Source organism: Chiloscyllium punctatum, chromosome 1 (genome assembly GCF_047496795.1).
Source record: "Chiloscyllium punctatum isolate Juve2018m chromosome 1, sChiPun1.3, whole genome shotgun sequence".
Taxonomy (NCBI): domain Eukaryota; kingdom Metazoa; phylum Chordata; class Chondrichthyes; order Orectolobiformes; family Hemiscylliidae; genus Chiloscyllium; species Chiloscyllium punctatum.
Window position 1 is genome coordinate 171,140,993 of NC_092739.1, and position 26,673 is coordinate 171,167,665.

The 26,673-nt window shown below is 46.7% G+C and overlaps 1 protein-coding gene and 1 long non-coding RNA gene across 2 annotated transcripts in view; both read right to left on the reverse strand.

Annotated features, from left to right (window-relative positions):
- Positions 1–647: 647 nt before the first annotated feature.
- LOC140482802 (uncharacterized) lies at positions 648–3,871 on the reverse strand. The gene is made up of 3 exons (XR_011961792.1): positions 3,807–3,871; positions 2,280–2,345; positions 648–706 (listed from the first exon to the last, which is right to left on the reverse strand). It is a non-coding gene; the product is annotated as an uncharacterized lncRNA (long non-coding RNA).
- A 1,323-nt stretch (positions 3,872–5,194) lies between these two features.
- Positions 5,195–26,673, reverse strand: part of LOC140480740 (uncharacterized) — a 70,273-nt gene continuing 48,794 nt past the window's right edge. The window contains exons 6-12 of the mRNA XM_072576035.1: positions 19,824–19,972; positions 14,872–14,937; positions 12,116–12,181; positions 11,038–11,103; positions 8,275–8,340; positions 5,492–5,557; positions 5,195–5,290 (exon numbers count right to left, since the gene is read on the reverse strand). Coding sequence (XP_072432136.1) covers positions 5,195–5,290; positions 5,492–5,557; positions 8,275–8,340; positions 11,038–11,103; positions 12,116–12,181; positions 14,872–14,937; positions 19,824–19,972 — 575 coding nt within the window. The remainder of the gene's footprint in view (positions 5,291–5,491; positions 5,558–8,274; positions 8,341–11,037; positions 11,104–12,115; positions 12,182–14,871; positions 14,938–19,823; positions 19,973–26,673) is intronic.

Genomic DNA, 26,673 nt, shown 5'->3' on the forward strand with positions numbered 1-26,673 from the left:
TGGGGATGGGTTTGAGTGTTTATATGTGTATGCATGGGGGATCGGTTTGAGTGTGTGTGTCTGTGGATGCATGGGGGAATGGGCTTAAATGTGTGTGCATGCAGGGGGGATGGGTTTGAGTGTGTGTATATGTGTGTATGTGTGTGTGTGTGTGTGGATGTGTGTGTGTGTGTGAAATTTCTTGATTTTAAAGAAGTACGGGGCGAAAAGGGAATGTGACATTTTGATTGAGGACGAGACATGATGATATTGAATGGTACAGCAGGCTCGATGAGCCGAATGGCCTAATCCTGCTCCTTGTCTGGATGTTTCCCCAACACAGTGAGGGAGAGAGAGCCAGGGTTCTCACCCAGACACACTGAGTGAGCACTGAGATGTTGTTGTGTGCACAATCTCTTCAACATTACACGTGCTCTGCTTGAACTCCAGTTTTGAATCTGTCTGAAGTGGAGAGGGCCCTGTGAAAGTCTCATTACCATTACCCATCATTCCCCAGACTGAGAATCCCAACATGCAATGGGCAGGAATAAACCATAACCCTGGCTGTGGAAAAACATCATTCATATATTCTCCATACGGCAAAGCCCATTGACTGAATGTGTGATGACATTTGAGAGGTTTGTTGGGGAAGATTACTAACCTGTTGTCTCTTCAGTCGTTGTCGGAGCCTCTGTTGTGGGAATTGTAGTCGTGGGTGTTGTGGCAACTGTTGGAAAGGAACAAACAGAAACAATCTCAATGAATGTGGGACTCTGTTCCTGCATTGGTGTCTCGGGAGTGTGAGGGTCAGGCTGATCGCAGCTATGGGCTCAATTTTAAATCTCCTGGGTGCAGATGGCCTTGGGAATGGAACACTTGAACAGAATCACTGGTTCATGACACCTCCTTTTTCTTCATTCCTGGGATATGGGGGTCACTGGATGGGCCTACATTTATTGCCTGTCCCTAATTGCCCTTGAGAAGGTGATGGTGAGCTCCCATGGCTGGAAGAACCGCTTTGATAAATTCCCAAATAAGAAGCTAGTGGGTAAAATTAAAGCACCTGGGGTAGGGGTAATGAATTGACAAGTGGGGTACCACATGGATCTCTGCAGGGCACCAGCTATTCACAATATATGCACATGACCTCGATGATACTTGGGAAGTTTGGATGTACAAAGGGTTTCCTTGCACACCATGTAATGACAGTAGACAGTGAAGCACAGCCAAGCACTGAGGAAGGTAAGTTGTATTTTGGCCTTCAGTGCGAGAGGATCAGAGTTCAGAGGTCGGGGTGTCTTGCTGCAATTATACAGGGCCTTTGGGAGAGCACAGCTGGAGGGTTGTGTGCAGGGTTGGACCCCCACCCCAGCTTGGAGAGGACAGACCTGCCATAGAGGGAGTACAGGGAGGGTCACTCGACTGATCCTGAGGATGGCAGCAGTGGGTCACAAGGAGATATTTGTTCAATTAGACCTGTATTCTGTGGAGTCTGATTTAAACTGTCTAACAGGGCTGGAAAGATTGGAGAGTGTTTCCCTGTTTAGGGAGACTAGAACCAGGGTCACAGTCTCATCATATAAGGTAATTTTCAGAATGAGGTCAGATGTCACATGACACCAGGTTATACTCCAACAGGTTAATGTGAAATCACAAGCTTTCAGAGCACTGCCCCTTGGTCAGGTGGAGACATGTTCACCCCAGTCCAGCACCTCCACAATTAAGGATGAGACAAGGAAAGAATTCTTCACTCAAAGGGCAGTGAAAATGTGGAATTCTCTGTCACAGAAGGCCATGTGAGACAAGGCACTGAATATATACAGAGAGAGGGAGTGTGAGAGAGAAAGTGAGAGAGATTTCTTGATTTTAAAGGATTCAAGTAATACGGGGTGAAAAAGGAATGTGACATTTTAATTGAGGACCAGGCACGATGATATTGAATGGCCTACTCGTGCTCCTTGTCTGGATGTTTCCCCAATGCAGTTAGGGAGAGAGAGCCAGGGTTCTCACCCAGACACACTGAGTGAGCACTGAGATGTTGTTGTGTGGACAATCTCTTCAACATTACACGTGCTCTGCTTGAACTCCAGTTTTGAATCTGTCTGAAGTGGAGAGGGCCCTGTGAAAGTCTCAGTGCCATTACCCATCATTCCTCAGATTGAGAATCCCAACATGCAATGGGCAGGAATAAAATATGACCCTGGGTGTGGAAAGACATCATTCATCCATTCCCCACACAGCAAAGCCCATTGACTGAATGTGTGTGACATTTGAGAGGTTTGTTGGAGAAGATGACTAACCTGTTGTCTCTTCAGTCGTTGTCGGAGCCTCTGTTGTGGGAATTGTAGTAGTGGGTGTTGTGGCAACTGTTGGAAAGGAACAAACAGAAACAATCTCAATGAATGTGGGACTCTGTTCCTGCATTGGTGTCTCGGGAGTGTGAGGGTCAGGCTGATCACAGCTATGGCCTCAATTTTAAATCTCCTGGGTGCAGATGGCCTTGGGAATGGAACACTTGAACGACATCACAGGTTCCTGACACCTCCTTTTTCTTCATTCCCGGGATATGGGGGTCACTGGATGGGCCTACATTTATTGCCTGTCCCTAATTGCCCTTGAGAAGGTGATGGTGAGCTGCCTTCTTGAACTCCCATTGGCTGGAGGGACCCTTTTGATAAGGTCCCTCAGAACAGGCTCATGGGTAAAATTAAAGCACCTGGGATAGGGAGCAATATATTGGCACGTGTTGGGAATTGGCTGATCGACAGCAAACAGGGAGTTTTAATACTTTGGTCGTTCTCGGAGTGGCAGTCAGTGAGCAGTGGGGTACCACATGGATTTCTGCTGGGCACCAGCTATTCACAATATATGCACAGGATCTGGATGATACTTGGGAAGTTTGGATGTATGAAGGGTGTCCTTGTGCACCAGTTAATGACAGTAGACAGCTAGGCACAGCCAAACACCGAGGAAGGTAAGTTGCATATTGGCCTTCAGTGCAAGAGGATCTCAGTTCAAAGGTCGGGATGTCTTGCTGCAGTTATACAGGACCTTGGGGAGAGCACAGCTGGAGGGTTGTGTGTAGGGTTGGTCCTCCCAGCTATGAGAGAACAGACCTGCTATAGAGGGAATGCAGTGAGGGTCACTCGTCTGATACTGAGGATGGCACCCCTGGATCACGAGGAGATATTGTTCCAATAGACCTTAACACAGTGGAGTCTGATTTAAACTCTCGAACAGGGCTGGATAGACTGGATACTGGGACATTGTTTCCATCCTAGAACCAGGGTCACAGTCTCAGGATAGATGAAGTGAAAATATACAGAGGACTGAGAGGGAATGAGGAAGAGTGAGAAATTTCCTCGATTATGAGGCTTCAAAGAGTGTGGATCGAAAAGTGAATGTGACATTTTGATTGAGGATGAGACATGATGATATTGAATGGTACAGCAGGCCCGAAAGGCCGAATGGCCTAATCCTGCTCCTTGTCTGGATGTTTCCCCAATGCAGTTAGGGAGAGAGAGCCAGGGTTCTCACCCAGACACACTGAGTGAGCACTGAGATGTTGTTGTGTGGACAATCTCTTCAACATTACACGTGCTCTGCTTGAACTCCAGTTTTGAATCTGTCTGAAGTGGAGAGGGCCCTGTGAAAGTCTCATTGCCATTACCCAGCATTCCCCAGACTGAGAATCCCAACATGCAATGGGCAGGAATAAAACACAACCCTGGGTGTGGAAAGACATCATTCATACATTTCCCATACAGCAAAGCCCATTGACTGAATGTATATGACATTTGAGAGGTTTGTTGGAGAAGATTACTAACCTGTTGTCTCTTCAGTCGTTGTCGGAGCCTCTGTTGTGGGAATTGTAGTAGTGGGTGTTGTGGCAACTGTTGGAAAGGAACAAACAGAAGCAATCTCAATGAATGTGGGACGCTGTTCCTGCATTGGTGTCTCGGGAGTGTGAGGGTCAGGCTGATCACAGCTATGGCCTCAATTTTAAATCTCCTGGGAGCAGATGGCCTTTGGAATGGAACACTTGAACAGAATCACTGGTTCCTGACACCGTCTTTTTATTCATTCCCGGGATATGGGGGGTCACTGGATGATTCTGGATTAGTGGTGCTGGAAGAGCACAGCAGTTCAGGCAGCATCCAAGTAGCTTCGAAATCGATGTTTCGGGCAAAAGCCCTTGAGAAGGTGATGGCGAGCTGCCTTCTTGATCTCCCATTGGCTGGAGGGACCCCTTTGATAAGGTCCCTTATTATAGGGTCATGGGTAAAATTAAGTCACCTGGGATAGGAGGTAATATATTGACACGTTTTGGGAATTGGTTGACAGACGGGAAACAGGGAGTTGGATCAATGGGTCTTTCTCGGAATGGCAGTCAGTGAGCAGTGGGGTACAACATGGATCTATGCAGGGCACCAGCTATTCACAATATATGCACATGATCTGGATGATACTTGGCTAGTCTGGATGTAGAAAGATGTGTTCTTGTGCATCACCTAATGACAGTAGAAAGGTTTTGGTCCAGCCAAGCACTGAGGAAGGTAAGTTTATATTGAGCTTCAGTGCAAGAGGATCTGAGTTATATAGACAATAGATAATAGGTGCAGGAGAAGGCCATACTGCCCTTCGAGCCTGCACCACCATTCAATATGAACATGGCTGACCAGAGTTCAGAGGTCAGGATGTCTTGCTGCAGTTATACTGGGACTTGGGGAGAGCACAGCTGGAGGGTTGTGTGCAGGGTTGGTCCCCTCAGCTGTGAGAAGACAGACCTGCTATAGAGGGAGTTCAGGGAGGGTCACTAGACTGATCGTGAGGATGGCAGGATGGTCCCATGAGGAAATATTAGTTGAATTAGACCTGTATTCAGTGGGGTCTGATTTAAACTCTCGAACAGGGTTGGACAGAGTGGGGACTTTGAAGATGTTTCCACTGGTGGGGGAGACGAGAACCAGGGTCACAGTCTCAGGAAAGACAAGTGAAAATATACAGAGAACTGAGAGGGAATGAGGGAGAGTGAGAAATTTCCTCGATTATGAGGATTCAAAGAGTGTGGATCGAAAAGGGAATGTGACATTTTGATTGAGGACGACACATGATGATAGTGAATGATACAGCAGGCTTGAAAGGCCGAATGGCCTAATCCTGCTCCTTGTCTGGATGTTACCCCAATGCAGTTAGGGAGAGAGAGCCAGGGATTTCACCCAGGCACACTGAGTGAGCACTGAGATGTTGTTGTGTGGACAATCTCTTCAACATTACACGTGCTCTGCTTGAACTCCAGTTTTGAATCTGTCTGAAGTGGAGAGTGCCCTGTGAAAGTCTCATTGCCATTACCCAGCATTCCCCAGACTGAGAATCCCAACATGCAATGGGCAGGAATAAAACATAACCCTGGGTGTGGAAAGACATCATTCATCCATTCCCCATACGGCAAAGCCCATTGACTGAATGTATATGAACACATTTGAGAGGTTTGTTGGAGAAGATTACTAACCTGTTGTCTCTTCAGTCGTTGTCGGAGCCTCTGTTGTGGGAATTGTAGTAGTGGGTGTTGTGGCAACTGTTGGAAAGGAACAAACAGAAACAATCTCAATGAATGTGGGACCCTGTTCCTGCATTGGTGTCTCGGGAGTGTGAGGGTCAGGCTGATCACAGCTATGGACTCAATTTTAAATCTCCTGGGTGCAGATGGCCTTGGGAATGGAACACTTGAACGACATCACTGGTTCCTGACACCTCCTTTTTCTTCATTCCCGGGATATGGGGGTCACTGGATGGGCCTACATTTATTGCCTGTCCCTAATTGCCCTTGAGAAGGTGATGGTGAGCTGCCTTCTTGAACTCCCATTGGCTGGAGGGACCCTTTTGATAAGGTCCCTCAGAACAGGCTCATGGGTAAAATTAAAGCACCTGGGACAGGGAGCAATATATTGGCACGTGTTGGGAATTGGCTGATCGACAGCAAACAGGGATTTTTAATACTTTGGTCATTCTCGGAGTGGCAGTCAGTGAGCAGTGGGGTACCACATGGATTTCTGCTGGGCACCAGCTATTCACAATATATGCACAGGATCTGGATGATACTTGGGAAGTTTGGATGGACGAAGAATGCCCTTGTGCACCAATTAATGACAGTAGCCAGCTAGGCACAGCCAAACACCGAGGAAGGTAAGTTGCATATTGGCCTTCAGGGCAAGAGAACCTGGGTTCAAAGGTCAGGATGTCTTGCTGCAGTTAAACAGGACCTTGGGGAGAGCAGAGCTGGAGGGTTGTGTGTAGGGTTGGTCATAGACTCATAGGGTTGTACAGCATGGAAACTGACCCTTCGGTCTAACCCATCCATGCTGACCAGTTATCCCAACCCAATCTCGTCCCACCTGCCAGCACCCGGCCCATCTCCCTCCAAACCCTCCCTATTCATACACCCATCCAAATGCCTCTTAAATGTTGCAGTTGTACCAGCATCCACCACCTCCTCTGGCAGCTTATTCCATACACGTACCACCCTCTGCATGAAAAAGTTGCCCCTTAGATCTCTTTTATATCTTTCCCCTCTCACCCTAAACCTATGCCCTCTAGTTCTGGACTCCCCGACCCCAGGGAAAAGACTTTGTCTATTTATCCTATCCATGCCCACCATAATTTTGTAAACCTCTATAAGGTCACCCCTCGGCCTCCGATGCTCCAGGGAAAACAGCCCCAGCCTGTTCAGTCTCTCCCGATAGCTCAAATCCTCCAGCCCTGCCAACATCCTTGTAAATCCTTTCTGAACCAATTCACGTTTCACAACATCTTTCCGATAGGAAGGAGACCAGAATTGCACGCAATATTCCAACAGTGGCCTAACCAATGTCCTGTTCAGCTGTAACATGACCTCCCAACTCCCGTACTCAATACTCTGACCAATAAAGGAAAGCATACCAAACACCTTCTTCACTATCCTAACTACCTGCGACTCCACTTTCAAGGAGCTATGAACCTGCACTCCAAGGTCTCTTTGTTCAGGAACACTCCCTCGGACTTTACCATTAAGTGCATAAGTCCTGCTAAGATTTGCTTTCCCAAAATGCAGCACCTCGCATTTATCTGAATTAAACTCCATCTGCCACTTCTCAGCCCATTGGCCCATCTGGTCCAGATCCTGTTGTAATCTGAGGTAACCCTCTTCGCTGTCCACTACACCTCCAATTTTGGTGTCATCTGCAAACTTATTAACTGTAACTCTTATGCTCGCATCCAATAAGGTTAGATTTCCTACAGTGAGGAAACCAGTCCTTTGGCCCAGCAAGTCCACACCGATCCTCCCAAGAGTAACCTACCCAGGCAAATATCCCCTCTAACACTATGGGCAACGTTGCATGGCCAATTCAACTGACCTACACATCTTCGGACTTTGGGAGAAAACCGACACAAGCACAGGGAGAATGTACAAACTCCACACAGTCAGTCGTCTGAGACTGGAATTGAGCCTGGGACCTGGGTGTTGTAAGGTAGTAGGGCTAACCACTGAGCCACCGTGCCGCCCATGGCCCAGGGTTGGAGGATTTGTGCTATAGGGAGAGGACAAGCCTTCATAGAGGGTCACTAGTCTGATACTGAGAATGGCAGCCCTGGATCACGAGGAGATATTGTTCCAATAGACCTTAACTCAGTGGAGTCCGATTTAAACTCTCGAACAGGGCTGGACAGACTGGATACTGGGACATTGTTTCCATTGGCGGGGGAGACTAGAACCAGGGTCACAGTCTCAGGATAGATGAAGTGAAAATATACAGAGGACTGAGAGGGAGTGAGGGAGAGTGAGAAATTTCCTCGATTATGAGGCTTCAAAGAGTGTGGATCGAAAAGGGAAAGTGACATTTTGATTGAGGACGACACATGATGATCGTGAATGATACAGCAGGCTTGAAAGGCCGAATGGCCTACTCCTGCTCCTTGTCTGGATGTTAGCCCAATGCAGTTAGGGAGAGAGAGCCAGGGTTCTCACCCAGACACACTGAGTGAGCACTGAGATGTTGTTGTGTGGACAATCTCTTCAACATTACACGCGCTCTGCTTGAACTCCAGTTTTGAATCTGTCTGAAGTGGAGAGGGCCGTGTGAAAGTCTCATTGCCATTACCCAGCATTCCCCAGACTGAGAATCCCAACATGCAATGGGCAGGAATAAAACACAACCCTGGGTGTGGAAAGACATCATTCATCCATTCCCCACACAGCAAAGACCATTGACTGAATGTGTGTGACATTTGAGAGGTTTGTTGGAGAAGATTACTAACCTGTTGTCTCTTCAGTCGTTGTCGGAGCCTCTGTTGTGGGAATTGTAGTCGTGGGTGTTGTGGCAACTGTTGGAAAGGAACAAACAGAAACAATCTCAATGAATGTGGGACCCTGTTCCTGCATTGGTGCCTCGGGAGTGTGAGGGTCAGGCTGATCACAGCTATGGCCTCAATTTTAAATCTCCTGGGTGCAGGTGGCCTTGGGAATGGAACACTTGAACAGAATCACTAGTTCCTAACACCTCCTTTTTATTCATTCCCAGGATATGGGGGTCACTGGATGGGACTGCATTTATTGCCTGTCCCTAATTGCCCTTGAGAAGGTGATGGTGAGCTGCCTTCTTGAACTCCCATTGGCTGGAAGAACCCCTTTGATAAAGTCCCAAATAAGAAGATAGTGGGTAAAATTATAGCACCTGGGGTAGGGGATAATATAGTGACACGTTTTGGGAAATGGCTGCCAGACTGGAAACAGGGAGTTGGAATAATTGGGTCTTTCTCAGAATGCCAGCCAGTGACTAGTGGGGTACCACCTGGATTTCTGTTGTGCACCAGCTATTCACAATATATGCACATGAGCTCGATGATACTTGGGGAGTTTGGATGAACGAAGGGTGTCCTTGTGCACCACTTAATGACAGTAGACAGCTACAGGCACAGCCAAACACTGAGGAAGGTAAGTTGTATATTGTCCTTCAGTGCAAGAGGATCTGGGTTCAAAGGTCAGGATGTCTTGCTGCAGTTATACAGGACCTTGGGGAGAGCAGAGCTGGAGGGTTGTGTGTAGGGTTGGTCATAGAGTCATAGAGATGTACAGCATGGAAACTGACCCTTCGGTCCAACCCGTCCATGCCGACCAGCTATCCCAACCCAATCTAGTCCCACCTGCCAGCGCCCAGCCCATATCTCTCCAAACCCTTCCTATTCATGTAACCATCCAAATGCCTCTTAAATGTTGCAATTGTACCAGTCTCCACCACTTCTTCTGGCAGCTCATTCCATACACCTACCACCCTCTGCGTGAAAAAGTTGCCCCTTAGGTCTCTTTTATATCTTTCCCCTCTCACCCTAAATCTATGCCCTCTAGTTCTGGACTCTCCGACCCCAGGGAAAAGATTTTGTCTATTTATCCTATCCATGACAATCATAATTTTATAAACCTCTACAAGGTCACCCCTCAGCCTCTGACACTCCAGAGAAAACAGCCCCAGCCTGTTCAGCCTCACCCTGTAGCTCAAATCCTCTAACCCTGCCAACATCCTTGTAAATCTTTTCTGAACCCTTTCAAGTTTCACAACATCTTTCCGATAGGAAGGAGACCAGAATTACATGCAATATTCCAACAGTGGCCTAACCAATGTCCTGTTCAGCTGCAACATGACCTCCAAACTCCTGTACTCAATACTCTGACCAATAAAGGAAAGCATACCAAACACCTTCTTCACTATCCTATCTACCTGCGACTCCACTTTCAAGGAGCTATGAACCTGCTCTCCAAGGTCTCTTTGTTCAGCAACACTCCCTAGGACCTTACCATTAAGTGGATAATCCTGCTAAGATTTGCTTTCCCAAAATGCAGCACCTCGTATTCATCTGAATTAAACTCCATCTGCCACTTCTCAGCCCATTGGCCCATCTGGTCCAGATCCTGTTGTAATCTGAAGTAACATCCAATTTTGGTGTCATCTGCAAACTTATTAACTGTACCTCTTATGTTCGCATCCAATAAGGTTAGATTTCCTACAGTGAGGAAACCAGTCCTTTGGCCCAGCAAGTCCACACCGATCCTCCCAAGAGTAACCCACTCAGTCAAATTTCCCCTCTAACACTATGGGCAACGTTGCATGGCCAATTCAACTGACCTACACATCTTCGGACTTTGGGAGAAAACCGACACAAGCACAGGGAGAATGTACAAACTCCACACAGTCAGTCGTCTGAGACTGGAATTGAGCCTGGGACCTGGGTGTTGTAAGGTAGTAGGGCTAACCACTGAGCCACCGTGCCGCCCATGGCCCAGGGTTGGAGGATTTGTGCTATAGGGAGAGGACAAGCCTTCATAGAGGGTCACTAGTCTGATACTGAGAATGGCAGCCCTGGATCACGAGGAGATATTGTTCCAATAGACCTTAACTCAGTGGAGTCCGATTTAAACTCTCGAACAGGGCTGGACAGACTGGATACTGGGACATTGTTTCCATTGGCGGGGGAGACTAGAACCAGGGTCACAGTGTCAGGATAGATGAAGTGAAAATGTACAGAGGACTGAGAGGGAGTGAGGGAGAGTGAGAAATTTCCTCGATTATGAGGCTTCAAAGAGTGTGGATCGAAAAGGGAAAGTGACATTTTTTTTGAGGACGACACATGATGATAGTGAATGATACAGAAGGCTTGAAAGGCCGAATGGCCTAATCCTGCTCCTTGTCTGGATGTTACCCCAATGCAGTTAGGGAGAGAGAGCCAGGGTTCTCACCCAGACACACTGAGTGAGCACTAAGATGTTGTTGTGTGGACAATCTCTTCAACATTACACGTGCTCTGCTTGAACTCCAGTTTTGAATCTGTCTGAAGTGGAGAGGGCCCTGTGAAAGTCTCATTGCCATTACCCAGCATTCCCCAGACTGAGAATCCCAACATGCAATGGGCAGGAATAAAACATAACCCTGGCTGTGGAAAGACATCATTCATATATTCTCCATACGGCAAAGCCCATTGACTGAATGTGTATGACATTTGAGAGGTTTGTTGGAGAAGATTACTAACCTGTTGTCTCTTCAGTCGTTGTCGGAGCCTCTGTTGTGGGAATTGTAGTAGTGGGTGTTGTAGCAACTGTTGGAAAGGAACAAACAGAAACAATCTCAATGAATGTGGGACCCTGTTCCTGCATTGGTGTCTCGGGAGTGTGAGGGTCAGGCTGATCACAGCTATGGCCTCAATTTTAAATCTCCTGGGTGCAGGTGGCCTTGGGAATGGAACACTTGAACGACATCACTGGTTCATGACGCCTTCTTTTTATTCATTCCCAGGATATGGGGGTCACTGGATGGGACTGCATTTATTGCCTGTCCCTAATTGACCTTGAGAAGGTGATGGTGAACTGCCTTCTTGAACTCCCATTGGCTGGAAGAACCCCTTTGATAAGGTCACACATAAGAAGCTAGTGGGTAAAATTATAGCACCTGGGATAGGGGATAATATAGTGACACGTTTTGTGAAATGGCTGACAGACTGAAAACAGGGAGTTGGAATAATTGGGTCTTTCTCGGATGTTTCCACTGGTGGGGGAGACGAGAACCAGAGTCACAGTCTCAGGAAAGAGGCAGTGAAAATATACAGGGGACTGAGAGGGAGTGAGGGAGAGTGAGAAATTTCCTCGAGTATGAGGATTCAAAGAGTGTGGATCGAAAAGGGAATGTGACATTTTGATTGAGGACGACACATGATGATCGTGAATGATACAGCAGGCCCGAAAGGCTGAATGGCCTACTCCTGCTCCTTGTCTGGATGCTTCCCCAATACAGTTAGGGAGAGAGAGCCAGGGTTCTCACCCAGACACACTGAGTGAGCACTAAGATGTTGTTGTGTGGACAATCTCTTCAACATTACATGTGCTCTGCTTGAACTCCAGTTTTGAATTTGTCTGAAGTGGAGAGGGCCCTGTGAAAGTCTCATTGCCATTACCCAGCATTCCCCAGACTGAGAATCCCAACATGCAATGGGCAGGAATAAAACATAACCCTGGGTGTGGAAAGACATCATTCATACATTCCCCACACAGCAAAGCCCATTGACTGAATGTGTGTGATGACATTTGAGAGGTTTGTTGGGGAAGATTACTGACCTGTTGTCTCTTCAGTCGTTGTCGGAGCCTCTGTTGTGGGAATTGTAGTAGTGGGTGTTGTAGCAACTGTTGGAAAGGAACAAACAGAAACAATCTCAATGAATGTGGGACTCTGTTCCTGCATTGGTGTCTCGGGAGTGTGAGGGTCAGGCTGATCACAGCTATGGACTCAATTTTAAATCTCCTGGGTGCAGATGGCCTTGGGAATGGAACACTTGAACGACATCACTGGTTCCTGACACCTCCTTTTTCTTCATTCCCGGGATATGGGGGTCACTGGATGGGCCTACATTTATTGCCTGTCCCTAATTGCCCTTGAGAAGGTGATGGTGAGCTGCCTTCTTGAACTCCCATTGGCTGGAGGGACCCTTTTGATAAGGTCCCTCAGAACAGGCTCATGGGTAAAATTAAAGCACCTGGGACAGGGAGCAATATATTGGCACGTGTTGGGAATTGGCTGATCGACAGCAAACAGGGATTTTTAATACTTTGGTCGTTCTCGGAGTGGCAGTCAGTGAGCAGTGGGGTACCACATGGATTTCTGCTGGGCACCAGCTATTCACAATATATGCACAGGATCTGGATGATACTTGGGAAGTTTGGCTGGACAGAGAATGCCCTTTTGCACCAATTAATGACAGTAGACAGCTAGGCACAGCCAAACACCGAGGAAGGTAAGTTGCATATCTTCAGGGCAAGAGGACCTGAGTTCAAAGGTCAGGATGTCTTGCTGCAGTTATACAGGACCTTGGGAAGAGCAGAGGTGGAGTGTTGTGTCCGGGGTTGGTCATAGAGTCATAGAGATGTACAGCATGGAAACTGACCCTTCGGTCTAACCCGTCCATGCCGACCAGATATCCCAAGCCAATCTAGTCCCACCTGCCAGCACCTGGCCCATATCCCTCCAAACCTTCCTTATTCATGTACCCATCCAAATGCCTCTGAAATGTTGCAATTGTACCAGCCTCCACCACTTCCTCTGGCAGCTCATTCCATACATGTACCACCCTCTGCGGGAAAAGTTGCCCCTTAGGTCTCACTTATATCTTTCTCCTCTCACCCTAAACCAATGCCCTCTAGTTCTGGATTCCCCGACCCCAGGGAAAAGACTTTGTCTATTTATCCTATCCATGACAATCATAATTTTGTAAACCTCTGTAAGGTCTCCCCTCAGCCTCCGACACTCCAGGGAAAACAGCCCCAGCCTGTTCAGCCTCTCCCTATAGCTCAAATCCTCTAACCCTGGCAACATCCTTGTAAATCTTTTCTGAACCCTTTCAAGTTTCACAACATCTTTCCAATAGGAAGGAGACCAGAATTACATGCAATATTCCAACAGTGGCCTAACCAATGTCCTGTACAGCCGCAACATGACCTCCCAACCCCTGTACTCAATACTCTGACCAATAAAGGAAAGCATACCAAACACCTTCTTCACTATCCTATCTACCTGCAACTCCACTTTCAAGGAGCTATGAACCTTCACTCCAAGGCCTCTTTGTTCAGCAACACTCCCTAGGACCTTACCATTAAGTGGATAATCCTGCTAAGATTTGCTTTCCCAAAATGCAGCACCTCGTATTCATCTGAATTAAACTCCATCTGCCACTTCTCAGCCCATTGGCCAATCTGGTCCAGATCCTGTTGTAATCTGAAGTAACCTCCAATTTTGGTGTCATCTGCAAACTTATTAACTGTACCTCTTATGTTCGCATCCAATAAGGTTAGATTTCCTACAGTGAGGAAACCAGTCCTTTGGCCCAGCAAGTCCACATCGACCCTCCCAAGAGTAACCCACTCAGTCAAATTTCCCCTCTAACACTATGGGCAACGTTGCATGGCCAATTTAACTGACCTACACATCTTCGGACTTTGGGAGAAAACCGACACAAGCACAGGGAGAATGTACAAACTCCACACAGTCAGTCGTCTGAGACTGGAATTGAGCCTGGGACCTGGGTGTTGTAAGGTAGTAGGGCTAACCACTGAGCCACCGTGCCGCCCATGGCCCAGGGTTGGAGGATTTGTGCTATAGGGAGAGGACAAGCCTTCATAGAGGGTCACTAGTCTGATACTGAGAATGGCAGCCCTGGATCACGAGGAGATATTGTTCCAATAGACCTTAACTCAGTGGAGTCCGATTTAAACTCTCGAACAGGGCTGGACAGACTGGATACTGGGACATTGTTTCCATTGGCGGGGGAGACTAGAACCAGGGTCACAGTCTCAGGATAGATGAAGTGAAAATATACAGAGGACTGAGAGGGAGTGAGGGAGAGTGAGAAATTTCCTCGATTATGAGGCTTCAAAGAGTGTGGATCGAAAAGTGAATGTGACATTTTGATTGAGGATGAGACATGATGATATTGAATGGTACAGCAGGCCCGAAAGGCCGAATGGCCTAATCCTGCTCCTTGTCTGGATGTTTCCCCAATGCAGTTAGGGAGAGAGAGCCAGGGTTCTCACCCAGACACACTGAGTGAGCACTGAGATGTTGTTGTGTGGACAATCTCTTCAACATTACACGTGCTCTGCTTGAACTCCAGTTTTGAATCTGTCTGAAGTGGAGAGTGCCCTGTGAAAGTCTCATTGCCATTACCCAGCATTCCCCAGCCTGAGAATCCCAACATGCAATGGGCAGGAATAAAACATAACCCTGGGTGTGGAAAGACATCATTCATCCATTCCCCACACAGCAAAGACCATTGACTGAATGTGTGTGACATTTGAGAGGTTTGTTGGAAAGGATTACCAACCTGTTGTCTCTTCAGTCGTTGTCGGAGCCTCTGTTGTGGGAATTGTAGTCGTGGGTGTTGTGGCAACTGTTGGAAAGGAACAAACAGAAACAATCTCAATGAATGTAGGACTCTGTTCCTGCATTGGTGTCTCGGGAGTGTGAGGGTCAGGCTGATCACAGCTATGGGCTCAATTTTAAATCTCCTGGGTTCAGGTGGCCTTGGGAATGGAACATGTGAACAGAATCACTGGTTCCTGATGCCTTCTTTTTATTCATTCCCAGGATATGGGGGTCACTGGATGGGACTGCATTTATTGCCTGTCCCTAATTGCCCTTGAGAAGGTGATGGTGAGCTGCCTTCTTTAACTCCCATTGGCTCGAGGGACCCTTTGATAAGGTCTCTCATAAGAAGCTAGTGCGTAAAATTAAAGCACCTGGGGTAGGGGATAATATAGTGACACGTTTTGGGAAATGGCTGCCAGACTGGAAACAGGGAGTTGGAATAATTGGGTCTTTCTCAAAATGGCAGCCAGTGACTAGTGGGGTACCACATGGATTTCTGTTGTGCACCAGCTATTCACAATATATGCACATGAGCTCGATGATACTTGGGAAGTTTGGATGAACGAAGGGTGTCCTTGTGCACCACTTAATGACAGTAGACAGCTACAGGCACAGCCAAACACTGAGGAAGGTAAGTTGTATATTGGCCTTCAGTGCAAGAGGATCTGGGTTCAGAGGTCAGGATGTCTTGCTGCAGGTATACAGGGCCTTGGGGAGAGCACAGCTGGAGGGTTCTGTTCAGTGTTGGACCCCCCCCCCCCCAGCTATGAGGGGACAGACCTGCCGTAGAGGGAGTGCAGGGAGGGTCACTAGACTGATCCTGTGGATGGCAGGACTGTCCCATGAGGAAATATTAGTTGAATTAGACCTGTATTCAGTGGAGTCTGATTTAAACTCTCGAACAGGGCTGAACAGACTGGATACTTTGAGGATGTTTCCACCGGTGGGGATACTAGAACCAGAGTCACAGTCTCAGGAAAGAGGCAGTGAAAATATACAGGGGACTGAGAGGGAGTGAGGGAGAGTGAGAAATTTCCTCGATTATGAGGCTTCAAAGAGTGTGGATCGAAAAGGGAATGTGGCATTTTGATTGAGGATGAGACATGATGATCGTGAATGTTACAGCAGGCTTGAAAGGCCGAATGGCCTAATCCTGCTCCTTGTCTGGATGTTAGCCCAATGCAGTTAGGGAGAGAGAGCCAGGGTTCTCACCCAGACACACTGAGTGAGCACTGAGATGTTGTTGTGTGGACAATCTCTTCAACATTACACGTGCTCTGCTTGAACTCCAGTTTTGAATCTGTCTGAAGTGGAGAGGGCCCTGTGAAAGTCTCATTACCATTACCCATCATTCCCCAGACTGAGAATCCCAACATGCAATGGGCAGGAATAAAACACAACCCTGGGTGTGGAAAGACATCATTCATATATTCTCCATACGGCAAAGCCCATTGACTGAATGTATATGAACACATTTGAGAGGTTTGTTGGAGAAGATTACTAACCTGTTGTCTCTTCAGTCGTTGTCGGAGCCTCTGTTGTGGGAATTGTAGTAGTGGGTGTTGTAGCAACTGTTGGAAAGGAACAAACAGAAACAATCTCAATGAATGTGGGACTCTGTTCCTGCATTGGTGCCTCGGGAGTGTGAGGGTCAGGCTGATCACAGCTATGGACTCAATTTTAAATCTCCTGGGTGCAGATGGCCTTGGGAATGGAACACTTGAACGACATCACTGGTTCCTGACACCTCCTTTTTCTTCATTCCCGGGATATGGGGGGTCACTGGATGGGCCTACATTTATTGCCTGTCCCTAATTGCCCTTGAGAAGGTGATGGTGAGCTGCCTTCTTGAACTCCCATTGGCTGGAGGGACCCTTTTGATAAGGTCCCTCAGAACAGGCTCATGGGTAAAATTAAAGCACCTGGGATAGGGAGCAATATATTGGCACGTGTTGGGAATTGGCTGATCGACAGCAAACAGGGAGTTTTAATACTTTGGTCGTTCTCGGAGTGGCAGTCAGTGAGCAGTGGGGTACCACATGGATTTCTGCTGGGCACCAGCTATTCACAATATATGCACAGGATCTGGATGATACTTGGGAAGTTTGGATGGACGAAGAATGCCCTTGTGCACCAATTAATGACAGTAGCCAGCTAGGCACAGCCAAACACCGAGGAAGGTAAGTTGCATATTGGCCTTCAGTGCATGAGGATCTCAGTTCAAAGGTCGGGATGTCTTGCTGCAGTTATACAGGACCTTGGGGAGAGCACAGCTAGAGGGTTGTGTGTAGGGTTGGTCCTCCCAGCTATGAGAGAACAGACCTGCGATAGAGGGAATGCAGTGAGGGTCACTCATCTGATACTGAGGATGGCAGCCCTGGGTCACGAGGAGATATTGTTTCAATACACCTTAATTCAGTGGAGTCCGATTTAAACTCTCGAACAGGGCTGGATAGACTGGATACTGGGACATTGTTTCCATCCTAGAACCAGGGTCACAGTCTCAGGATAGATGAAGTGAAAATATACAGAGGACTGAAAGGGAGTGAGGGAGAGTGAGAAATGTCTGCGATTATAAGGCTTCAAAGAGTGTGGATAGAAAAGTGAATGTGACATTTTTATTGAGGATGAGACATGATGATAGTGAATGATACAGCAGGCCCGAAAGGCCGAATGGCCTACTCCTGCTCCTTGTCTGGATGTTTCCCCAATGCAGTTAGGGAGAGAGAGCCAGGGTTCTCACCCAGACACACTGAGTGAGCACTGAGATGTTGTTGTGTGGACAATCTCTTCAACATTACACGTGCTCTGCTTGAACTCCAGTTTTGAATCTGTCTGAAGTGGAGAGGGCCCTGTGAAAGTCTCATTGCCATTACCCAGCATTCCCCAGACTGAGAATCCCAACATGCAATGGGCAGGAATAAAACATAACCCTGGCTGTGGAAAGACATCATTCATACATTCCCCATACAGCAAAGCCCATTGAGTGAATGTGTGTGACATTTGAGAGGTTTGTTGGAGAAGATGACTAACCTGTTGTCTCTTCAGTCGTTGTCGGAGCCTCTGTTGTGGGAATTGTAGTAGTGGGTGTTGTGGCAACTGTTGGAAAGGAACAAACAGAAACAATCTCAATGAATGTGGGACTCTGTTCCTGCATTGGTGTCTCGGGAGTGTGAGGGTCAGGCTGATCGCAGCTATGGCCTGAATCTTAAATCTCCTGGGTGCAGATGACCTTGGGAATGGAACACTTGAACAGCATCAGTGGTTCCTGATGCCTTCTTTTTATTCATTCCCGCGATATGGGGGTCACTGGATGGGCCTACATTTATTGCCTGTCCCTAATTGCCCTTGAGAAGGTGATGGTGAGCTTGCCTCTTGAACTCCCATTGGCTGGAGGGACCCTTTTGATAAGGTCCCACAGAACAGGCTCGTGGGTAAAATTAAAGCACCTGGGATAGGGGTAATATATTGACACGTGTTGGGAATTGGTTGACTGTCAGGAAATGGAGCTGTCATATATATGTCTTTCTCAGAATGGCAGCCAGTGACCAGTGGGGTACCACATCGATCTCTGCTTTTCACCAGCTCTTCCCTATATATGTACATGATCTGGATGATAATTGAGAAGTTTGGATGTACAAAGTGTATCTTTGTGCACCAGTTAAAGAAAGTAGACAGATTAAATTCCCTACAGTGTGGAAACAGGCAACTTGGCCCAACAAGTGCACTTCAACCTCCCAGATAGTATCCCACCCAGACTCATTTTCCCTCTCACTAACACACCCAACACTATGGACAATTTTGCATGGCTAATCCACCTGCTCTGCACATCTTTGGACTGTGGGAGGAAACTGGAGCACCTGGATAAAACCCACACAGACAGTCACGCGATAGTGGAATCAAACCCCAGGTCTCTGGCGCTGTGAGACTGCATTGCTAGTTACTGAGCCACTGTGCCACTCCATAACTTTACTGAATATAGGACATTATCTTGCAGGTACTTCAGTTGAGCTGGAATGTGTGTCTGCTGGTTTTGATAAATGGCAATTGCTGGATGACATTGCAGTTCTTGACTAATGATGTCATTGAGAAAATGTGACAGTTCCATGATATAGAATGGAACAGTGAAGCATTTAGAAATTCGCAACATAACCAAACAGAGTCAACATGTCTTCATAAGTTGCCTGGCAACTTAATGAGAGTTCTTTGAGGATGTAAAAAGTAGGACAGATAAAGTGGAACGAGATGTTACATTTGGATTTCCAAAAGGTTTTTGAGCAGATATCACACATAAACTACTTCATTAGAGCTTGTGATGTTTAGTGAGCTAAAAATCACACAACACCAGGTTATAGTCCAACAGGTTTAATTGGAAGCACAAGCTTTTGGAGCTATAAATTCTGTGCCTTACAATTGTGTCCTCCACAACGACTTGACGAAGGAGCGTCGCTCCGAAAGCTAGTGTGCTTCCAATTAAACCTGTTGGACTATAACCCGGTGTTGTGTCATTTTTAAGTTTTTACAGCCTAGTCCAACATTGGCATCTCCAAATGGTGTTTAGTGAAGTATATTAGACTGGATAAAGACTTGGCTAACTAATAGAAGACAGGAAATTAGGATAAAGGGGGCATTTTCAGGATGGCAACCGGTGGAGTGTCACAGGGATCAGTGCTTGGGTCACAATTACTCCCAATATATATTAATGAATAAGGGAAGTGAATGTACTAGAACCAAACTTAATGCTGACACAAAAATAAAGGCAGTTAGATATTTCAGCAAGAACAGAGAAGATGGTAAAAGGGTGCCATTGTTAATCAAGGGTAGTATTACAGCAGCTGAGAGAATGCTTGAGAACTCACCCATTGAGGTAGTTTGGGCTAAGGTTAGAAACAGGAAAGGAGAGATCACCCTGTTGGGAGTTTTCTTTTGGCCTCTGAATAGTTCCAGGGATGCAGAGGAAAGGATAGTAAAGATGATTCTCAATAGGAACAAGAGTAACAGGGTTGTTGTGGTTCTTTTCACCGAGCTGGGAATTTGTGTCACAGATGTTTTGTCCCCTGGCTAGGTGACATCCTCAGTGCTTGGGAGCCTCCTGTGAAGCACTTCTGTGATCTTTCCTCCGGCATTTGTAGTGGTTTGAATCTGCCGCTTCCGGTTGTCAGTTCCAGCTGTCCGCTGCAGTGGTCGGTATATTGGGTCCAGGTCGATGTGTTTGTTGATTGAATCTGTGGATGAGTGCCATGCCTCTAGGAATTCCCTGGCTGTTCTCTGTTTGGCTTGTCCTATAATAATAATGTTGTCCCAGTCGAACTCATGTTGCTTGTCATCTGAGTGTGTGGCTACTAAGGATAACTGGTCGTGTCGTTCTGTGGCTAGTTGGTGTTCGTGGATACGGATTGTTAGCTGTCTTCCTGTTTGTCCTATGTAGTGTTTTGTGCAGCCATTGCATGGGATTTTGTACACTATGCTGGTCTTGCTCATGCTGGGTATCGGGTCCTTTGTCCTGGTGAGTTGTTGTCTGAGAGAGGCTGTTGGTTTGTGTGCTGTTATGAGTCCTAGTGGTCGCAGTAGTCTGGCTGTCAGTTCAGAAATGTTCTTGATATATGGTAACGTGGCTAGTCCTTTGGGTTGTGGCATGTCCTCATTCCGTTGTCTTTCCCTTAGGCATCTGTTGATGAAATTGCGGGGGTATCCGTTTTTGGCGAATACATTGTATAGGTGTTCCTCTTCCTCTTTTTGCAGTTCTGGTGTACTGCAGTGTGTCGTGGCCCTTTTGAACAGTGTCTTGATGCAACTTTGTTTGTGTGTGTTGGGGTGGTTGCTTTCGTAGTTCAGGACTTGGTCTGTGTGTGTGTCTTTCCTGTGTCCCTTTGTGGTGAATTCTCCGTTCGGTGTTCTCTGTCCCATCACATCTAGGAATGGGAGTTGGTTGTCCTTTTCTTCCTCTCTAGTGAATCGGATTCCTGTGAGTGTGGCGTTGATGATCCGGTGTGTGTTCTCTATTTCTGTGTTTTTAATTATTACAAAGGTGTCATCTACATATCTGACCCAGAGTTTGGGTTGAATTTGTGGTAAGACTGTTTGTTTGCATTACTGTTTCTGCTATGAGTCCAGAGATGGGTGAGCCCATGGGTGTTCCATTGATTTGTTCATATATTTGGTTGTTGAATGTGAAGTGTGTTGTGAGGCACAAGTCCAGTAGTTTGAGTATGCTGTGTTTGTAGATAGGTTCCCCTTCTTGTTGTCTGTTCTGTATGTCCAGCAGGTTGGCTATTGTTTCTCTGGCGAGGATTTAGTTGATAGAGGTGAACAGTGCCGTTACATCGAATGAGACCACAGTTTCTTCCTTGTCTATGTGTATATTTCTGATGATGTCCAAGAATTCCTGTGTCGATTGTATAGATTGTCTGGGTCCGCTGATCAGGTGTTTCAGTTTCTGCTGTAGTTCTTTGGCCAGTTTGTGTGATGGTGTCCCTGGTAATGATACTATGGGTCTGAGTGGGATGTTTGGTTTGTGCACTTTGGGTAGTCCATAGAATCTGGGGGTGTTGTTGCTTTCAGGTTTCATTCTCTGTAGGTCAGACCTGGTTATCTGTCTGTTTTTTTGTAGATTCCTCAGTGTGTTGTTTATCCTATTGGTGAGCTGTGGGGTGGGGTCAAACTCCCTCTTTTGGTAGGTGTTGGTATCTGTAAGTAGTTGTTGTGCTTTTTGGATGTACTCTGCTTTGTCCAGGATGACCGTCATTCTGCCTTTGTCTGCTGGTAGTATAATTATGTTATCGTTTCTTAGTGATTTTAGTGCTTCCCTCTCCTTGGTGTTGAGGTTATGTGTTTGTCTTTTCCTTGTTATCAGGGGTACGATACTTTGTCTCACTGTTTGTTGTGTCTCTTCTGTCAGTCCATTGTTCCTGAGTGTGCATTCTAGTGCTGCTAGGATCAGGAATGGATCTGGACCATAGAACAGGCCGTCACCATAGGACAGAACAGGACCACACACCGCAAAAAAAACGGCACTAAATGAAAAAATAGCCAAACTAACACACAAAGAAGAGGACACCACAACACACACCTGGGTTAAAAACCTCTCCCACAGACAGTTCACAGACACGGAAAGAACAATACTGGCCAAGGGACTCAACTACAACCACAGGGACGCCAAGACAGCAGACGTCCGAGCAGCACTAGAATGCACACTCAGGAACAATGGACTGACAGAAGCGACACAACAAACTGCGAGACAAACTATCGTACCGCTGATAACAAGAAAAAGACAAACACATAACCTCAACACCAAGGAGAGGGAAGCACTAAAATCACTAAGAAACGATAAGAACATAATTATACTACCAGCAGACAAAGGCAGAATGACGGTCATCCTGGACAAAGCAGAGTACATCCAAAAAGCACAACAACTACTTACAGATACCAACACCTACCAAAAGAGGGAGTTTGACCCCACCCCACAGCTCACCAATAGGATAAACAACACACTGAGGAATCTACAAAAAAACGGACAGATAACCAGGTCTGACCTACAAAGAATGAAACCTGAAAGCAACAACACCCCCAGATTCTATGGACTACCCAAAGTGCACAAACCAAACATCCCACTCAGACCCATAGTATCATTACCAGGGACACCATCACACAAACTGGCCAAAGAACTACAGCAGAAACTGAAACACCTGATCAGCGGACCCAGACAATTTATACAATCGACACAGGAATTCTTGGACATCATCAGAAATATACACATAGACAAGGAAGAAACTGTGGTCTCATTCGATGTAACGGCACTGTTCACCTCTATCAACTAAATCCTCGCCAGAGAAACAATAGCCAACCTGCTGGACATACAGAACAGACAACAAGACAGGGAACCTATCTACAAACACAGCATACTCAAACTACTGGACATGTGCCTCACAACACACTTCACATTCAACAACCAAATATATGAACAAATCAATGGAACACCAATGGGCTCACCCATCTCTGGACTCATAGCAGAAACAGTAATGCAAAGATTAAAACAAACAGTCTGACCACAAATTCAACCCAAACTCTGGGTCAGATATGTAGATGACACCTTTGTAATCATTAAAAACACACAAATGGAGAACACACACCGGATCATCAATGCCACACTCACAGGAATCCGATTCACTAGAGAGGAAGAAAAGGACAACCAACTCCCATTCCTAGATGTGATGGGACAGAGAACACCGAACGGAGAATTCACCACAAAGGGACACAGGAAAGGCACACACACAGACCAAGTCCTGAACTACGAAAGCAACCACCCCAACACACACAAACAAAGTTGCATCAAGAAACTATTCAAAAGAGCCACAACACACTGCAGCACACCAGAACTACAAAAAGAGGAAGAGGAACACCTATACAATGTATTCGCCAAAAACGGATACCCCCGCAATTTCATCAACAGATGCCTAAGGGAAAGACAACGGAATGAGGACATGCCACAACCCAAAGGACTAGCCACGTTACCATATATCAAGAACATTTCTGAACTGACAGCCAGACTACTGCGACCACGAGGACTCATAACAGCACACAAACCAACAGCCTCTCTCAGACAACAACTCACCAGGACAAAGGACCCGATACCCAGTATGAGAAAAACCAGCATAGTGTACAAAATCCCATGCAAGGGCTGCACAAAACACTACATGGGACAAACAGGAAAACAGCTAATGATCCGCATCCATGAACACCAACTAGCCACGAAACGACACAACCAGCTATCCTTAGTAGCCACACACACAGATGACAAGCAACATGAGTTCGACTGGGACAACACTACTATTATAGGACAAGCCAAACAGAGAACAGCCAGGGAATTCCTAGAGGCATGGCACTCATCCACAGATTCAATCAATAAACACATCGACCTGGACCCAATATACCGGCCACTGCAGCGGACAGCTGGAACTGACAACCGGCAGTGGCAGATTCAAACCACTACAAATGCCGGAGAAAAGATCACAGAAGCGCTTCACAGGAGGCTCCCAAGCACTGAGGATGTCACCTAGACAGGGGACGAAACGTCTGTGACACAAATTCCCAGCTCGGCGAACAGAACCACAACAACGAGCACCCGAGCTACAAATCTTCTCACAAACTTTGAGGAGCTGGGTAGTTGTTATGGGAGACTTTAACTTCTCCAATATTGACTGGGAATAGTTTGAGTACTTTAGATAGGTCAGTTTGTGTCCAATGTGTGCAGGAGGGTTTCCTGACCCAGAATGTAGACAGGCCATTGGATTTGGTACTGGGGAATGAACCCAGCCAGGTGTTAGATTTGGAGGCAGGTGAGCACTTTGGTGATAGTGACCACAATTCAGTTATGTTTACTTTAGCAATGGGCAGGGAGAGGTATATACTGCAGAGCAAGAGTTATAACTGAGGGAAAGGCAATTATGATGTGATTCAGCAAGATTTAGGATGCATAGGCTGGGGAGGGAAACTGCAGGGGATGGACACACTTGAAATGTGGAGCTTATTCAAGGAACAGCTACTGTGGGTCCTTGATAAGTATGTACCTGTCAGGCAGGGAGGTAGTTGTCGAGAGAGGGAGCTGTGGTTTACTAAAGAAGCTGAAGGTCTTGTCTCGACGAAAAAGAAGGCTTATGTGAGGATGAGGCATGAACGCTCAGATAGGGGGCATGAGAGTTATAAATTAGCCAGAAAAGATCAAAAGAGAGGGCTAAGAAGAGCCAGAAGGGGACACAAGAAGTTGTTGGCGGATAGGATCAAGGAAAACCATAAGGCCTTCCACAGGTATATCAGTACTCACATTCGAAAAGAGCAATGTTAGCAAGAATACGGAGATACAGGCTACAAGATTAGATGGGATTGAGATTGACAAAGAGGAGGTTTTAGCAATTCTGAAAGATATTTGTGGGCGGCACGGTGGCACAGTGGTTAGCACTGCTGCCTCACAGCGCCAGAGATCCGGGTTCAATTCTCACCTCAGGCGACTAACTGTGTGGAGTTTGCACATTCTCCCCGTGTCTGCGTGGGTTTCCTCCGGGTGCTCTGGTTTCCTCCCACAGTCCAAAGATGTGCAGGTCAGGTTAATTGGCCATGCTAAATTGCCCGTAGTGTTAGGTAATGGGTAAAGGTAGGGGTATGGGTGGGTTGCGCTTCGGCGGGGCGGTGTGGACTTGTTGGGCCGAAGGGCCTGTTTCCACACTGTAAGTCATCTAATCTAATCTAATCTAATATGAAAATAGATAAGACCTCTGGGTCGGATGGAATTTGTCCTCAGATTCTCTGGGAAGCCAGTTTGCAGAGCCTTTGGCTTTGATCTTTATGTTGTCATTGTCGACAGGAATAGTGCCAGAAGACTGGAGGACAGCAAATGTTGTCCCCTTGTTCAAGGAGGGGAGTCGAGACAACCTTGGTAATTATAGATCAGGGAGCTTTACTTCAGTTGTGGGTGAAGAGTTGGGAAAAGTTATAAGAGATACGATTTATAATCATCTAGAAAGGAATAATGTGATTACGGATAGTCAACATGGTTTTGTGAAGGGTAGGTCGTGCCTCACAAACCTTATTGAGTTCTTCAAGAAGGTGACAAAACAGGTGGATGAGGGTGAAGCGGTTGATGTGGTGTATATGGATTTCAGTAAGGTGTTTGATAAGGTTCCCCACGGTAGGCTATTGCGCAAGGGCTGGATTAGTGGTGCTGGAAGAGCACAGCAGTTCAGGCAGCATCCAACGAGCAGCGAAATCGACGTTTCGGGCAAAAGCTCTTCCTGATGAAGGGCTTTTGCCCGAAACGTCGATTTCGCTGCTCGTTGGATGCTGCCTGAACTGCTGTGCTCTTCCAGCACCACTAATCCAGTATTTGGTTTTCACCATCTGCAGTCATTGTTTTTACCTTGTTGCACAAGGGCATTGGATTGAACATGATTTAGTGGTTTGGATCAGAAATTGGCGAGCTGAAAGAAGACCGTGGATGGTGGTTGATGGGAAATGTTCATCCTGGAGTTTAGTTACTTGTGGTGTACCGCAAGGATCTGTTTTGGGACCACTGCTGTTTGTCATTTTTATAAATGACCTGGATGTCGATGTAGAAGGTTGTGTTAGTAACTTTGTAGATGACACTAAAGTCGGTGGAGTTGTGGATAGTGCCAAAGGATGTTGTGAGTTACAGAGGGACATAGATAAGATGCAGAGCTGGGCAGAGAAGTGGTAAATGGAGTTTAATGTGGAAAAGTGTGAGGTAGTTCATTTCGGAAGAAGTAACAGAAATGTAGAATACTGGGTTAATGGTAAATTCTTTGGCAGTGTAGATAAACAGAGAGATCTTCGTGTCTAAGTGTATAAATCCCTGAAATTTGCCAGTCAGGTTGATCAGATTACTTACAGTGTGGAAACAGGTCCTTCGGCCCAACAAGTCCATACCGACCTGCCGAAGCGTAACCCACCCAGACCTCATTCCCTTACATTTACCCTTTCACCTAACACTACAGGGGATTTAGCTTGGCCAATTCACCTGACCTGCACATCTTTGGACTGTGGGAGGAAACTGGAGCACCCGGAGGAAACCCACGCAGACACGGGGAGAATGTGCAAACTCCACACAGAGAGTCACCTGAGTCGGGAATTGAACCCGGGTCTCTGGCGCTGTGAGGCAGCAGGGCTAACCACTGTGCCACTGTGCCGCCCACAATAGGGCCCACAACAAGATGATAGGGTTGTTAAGAAGGCATATGGTGTGTTGGCA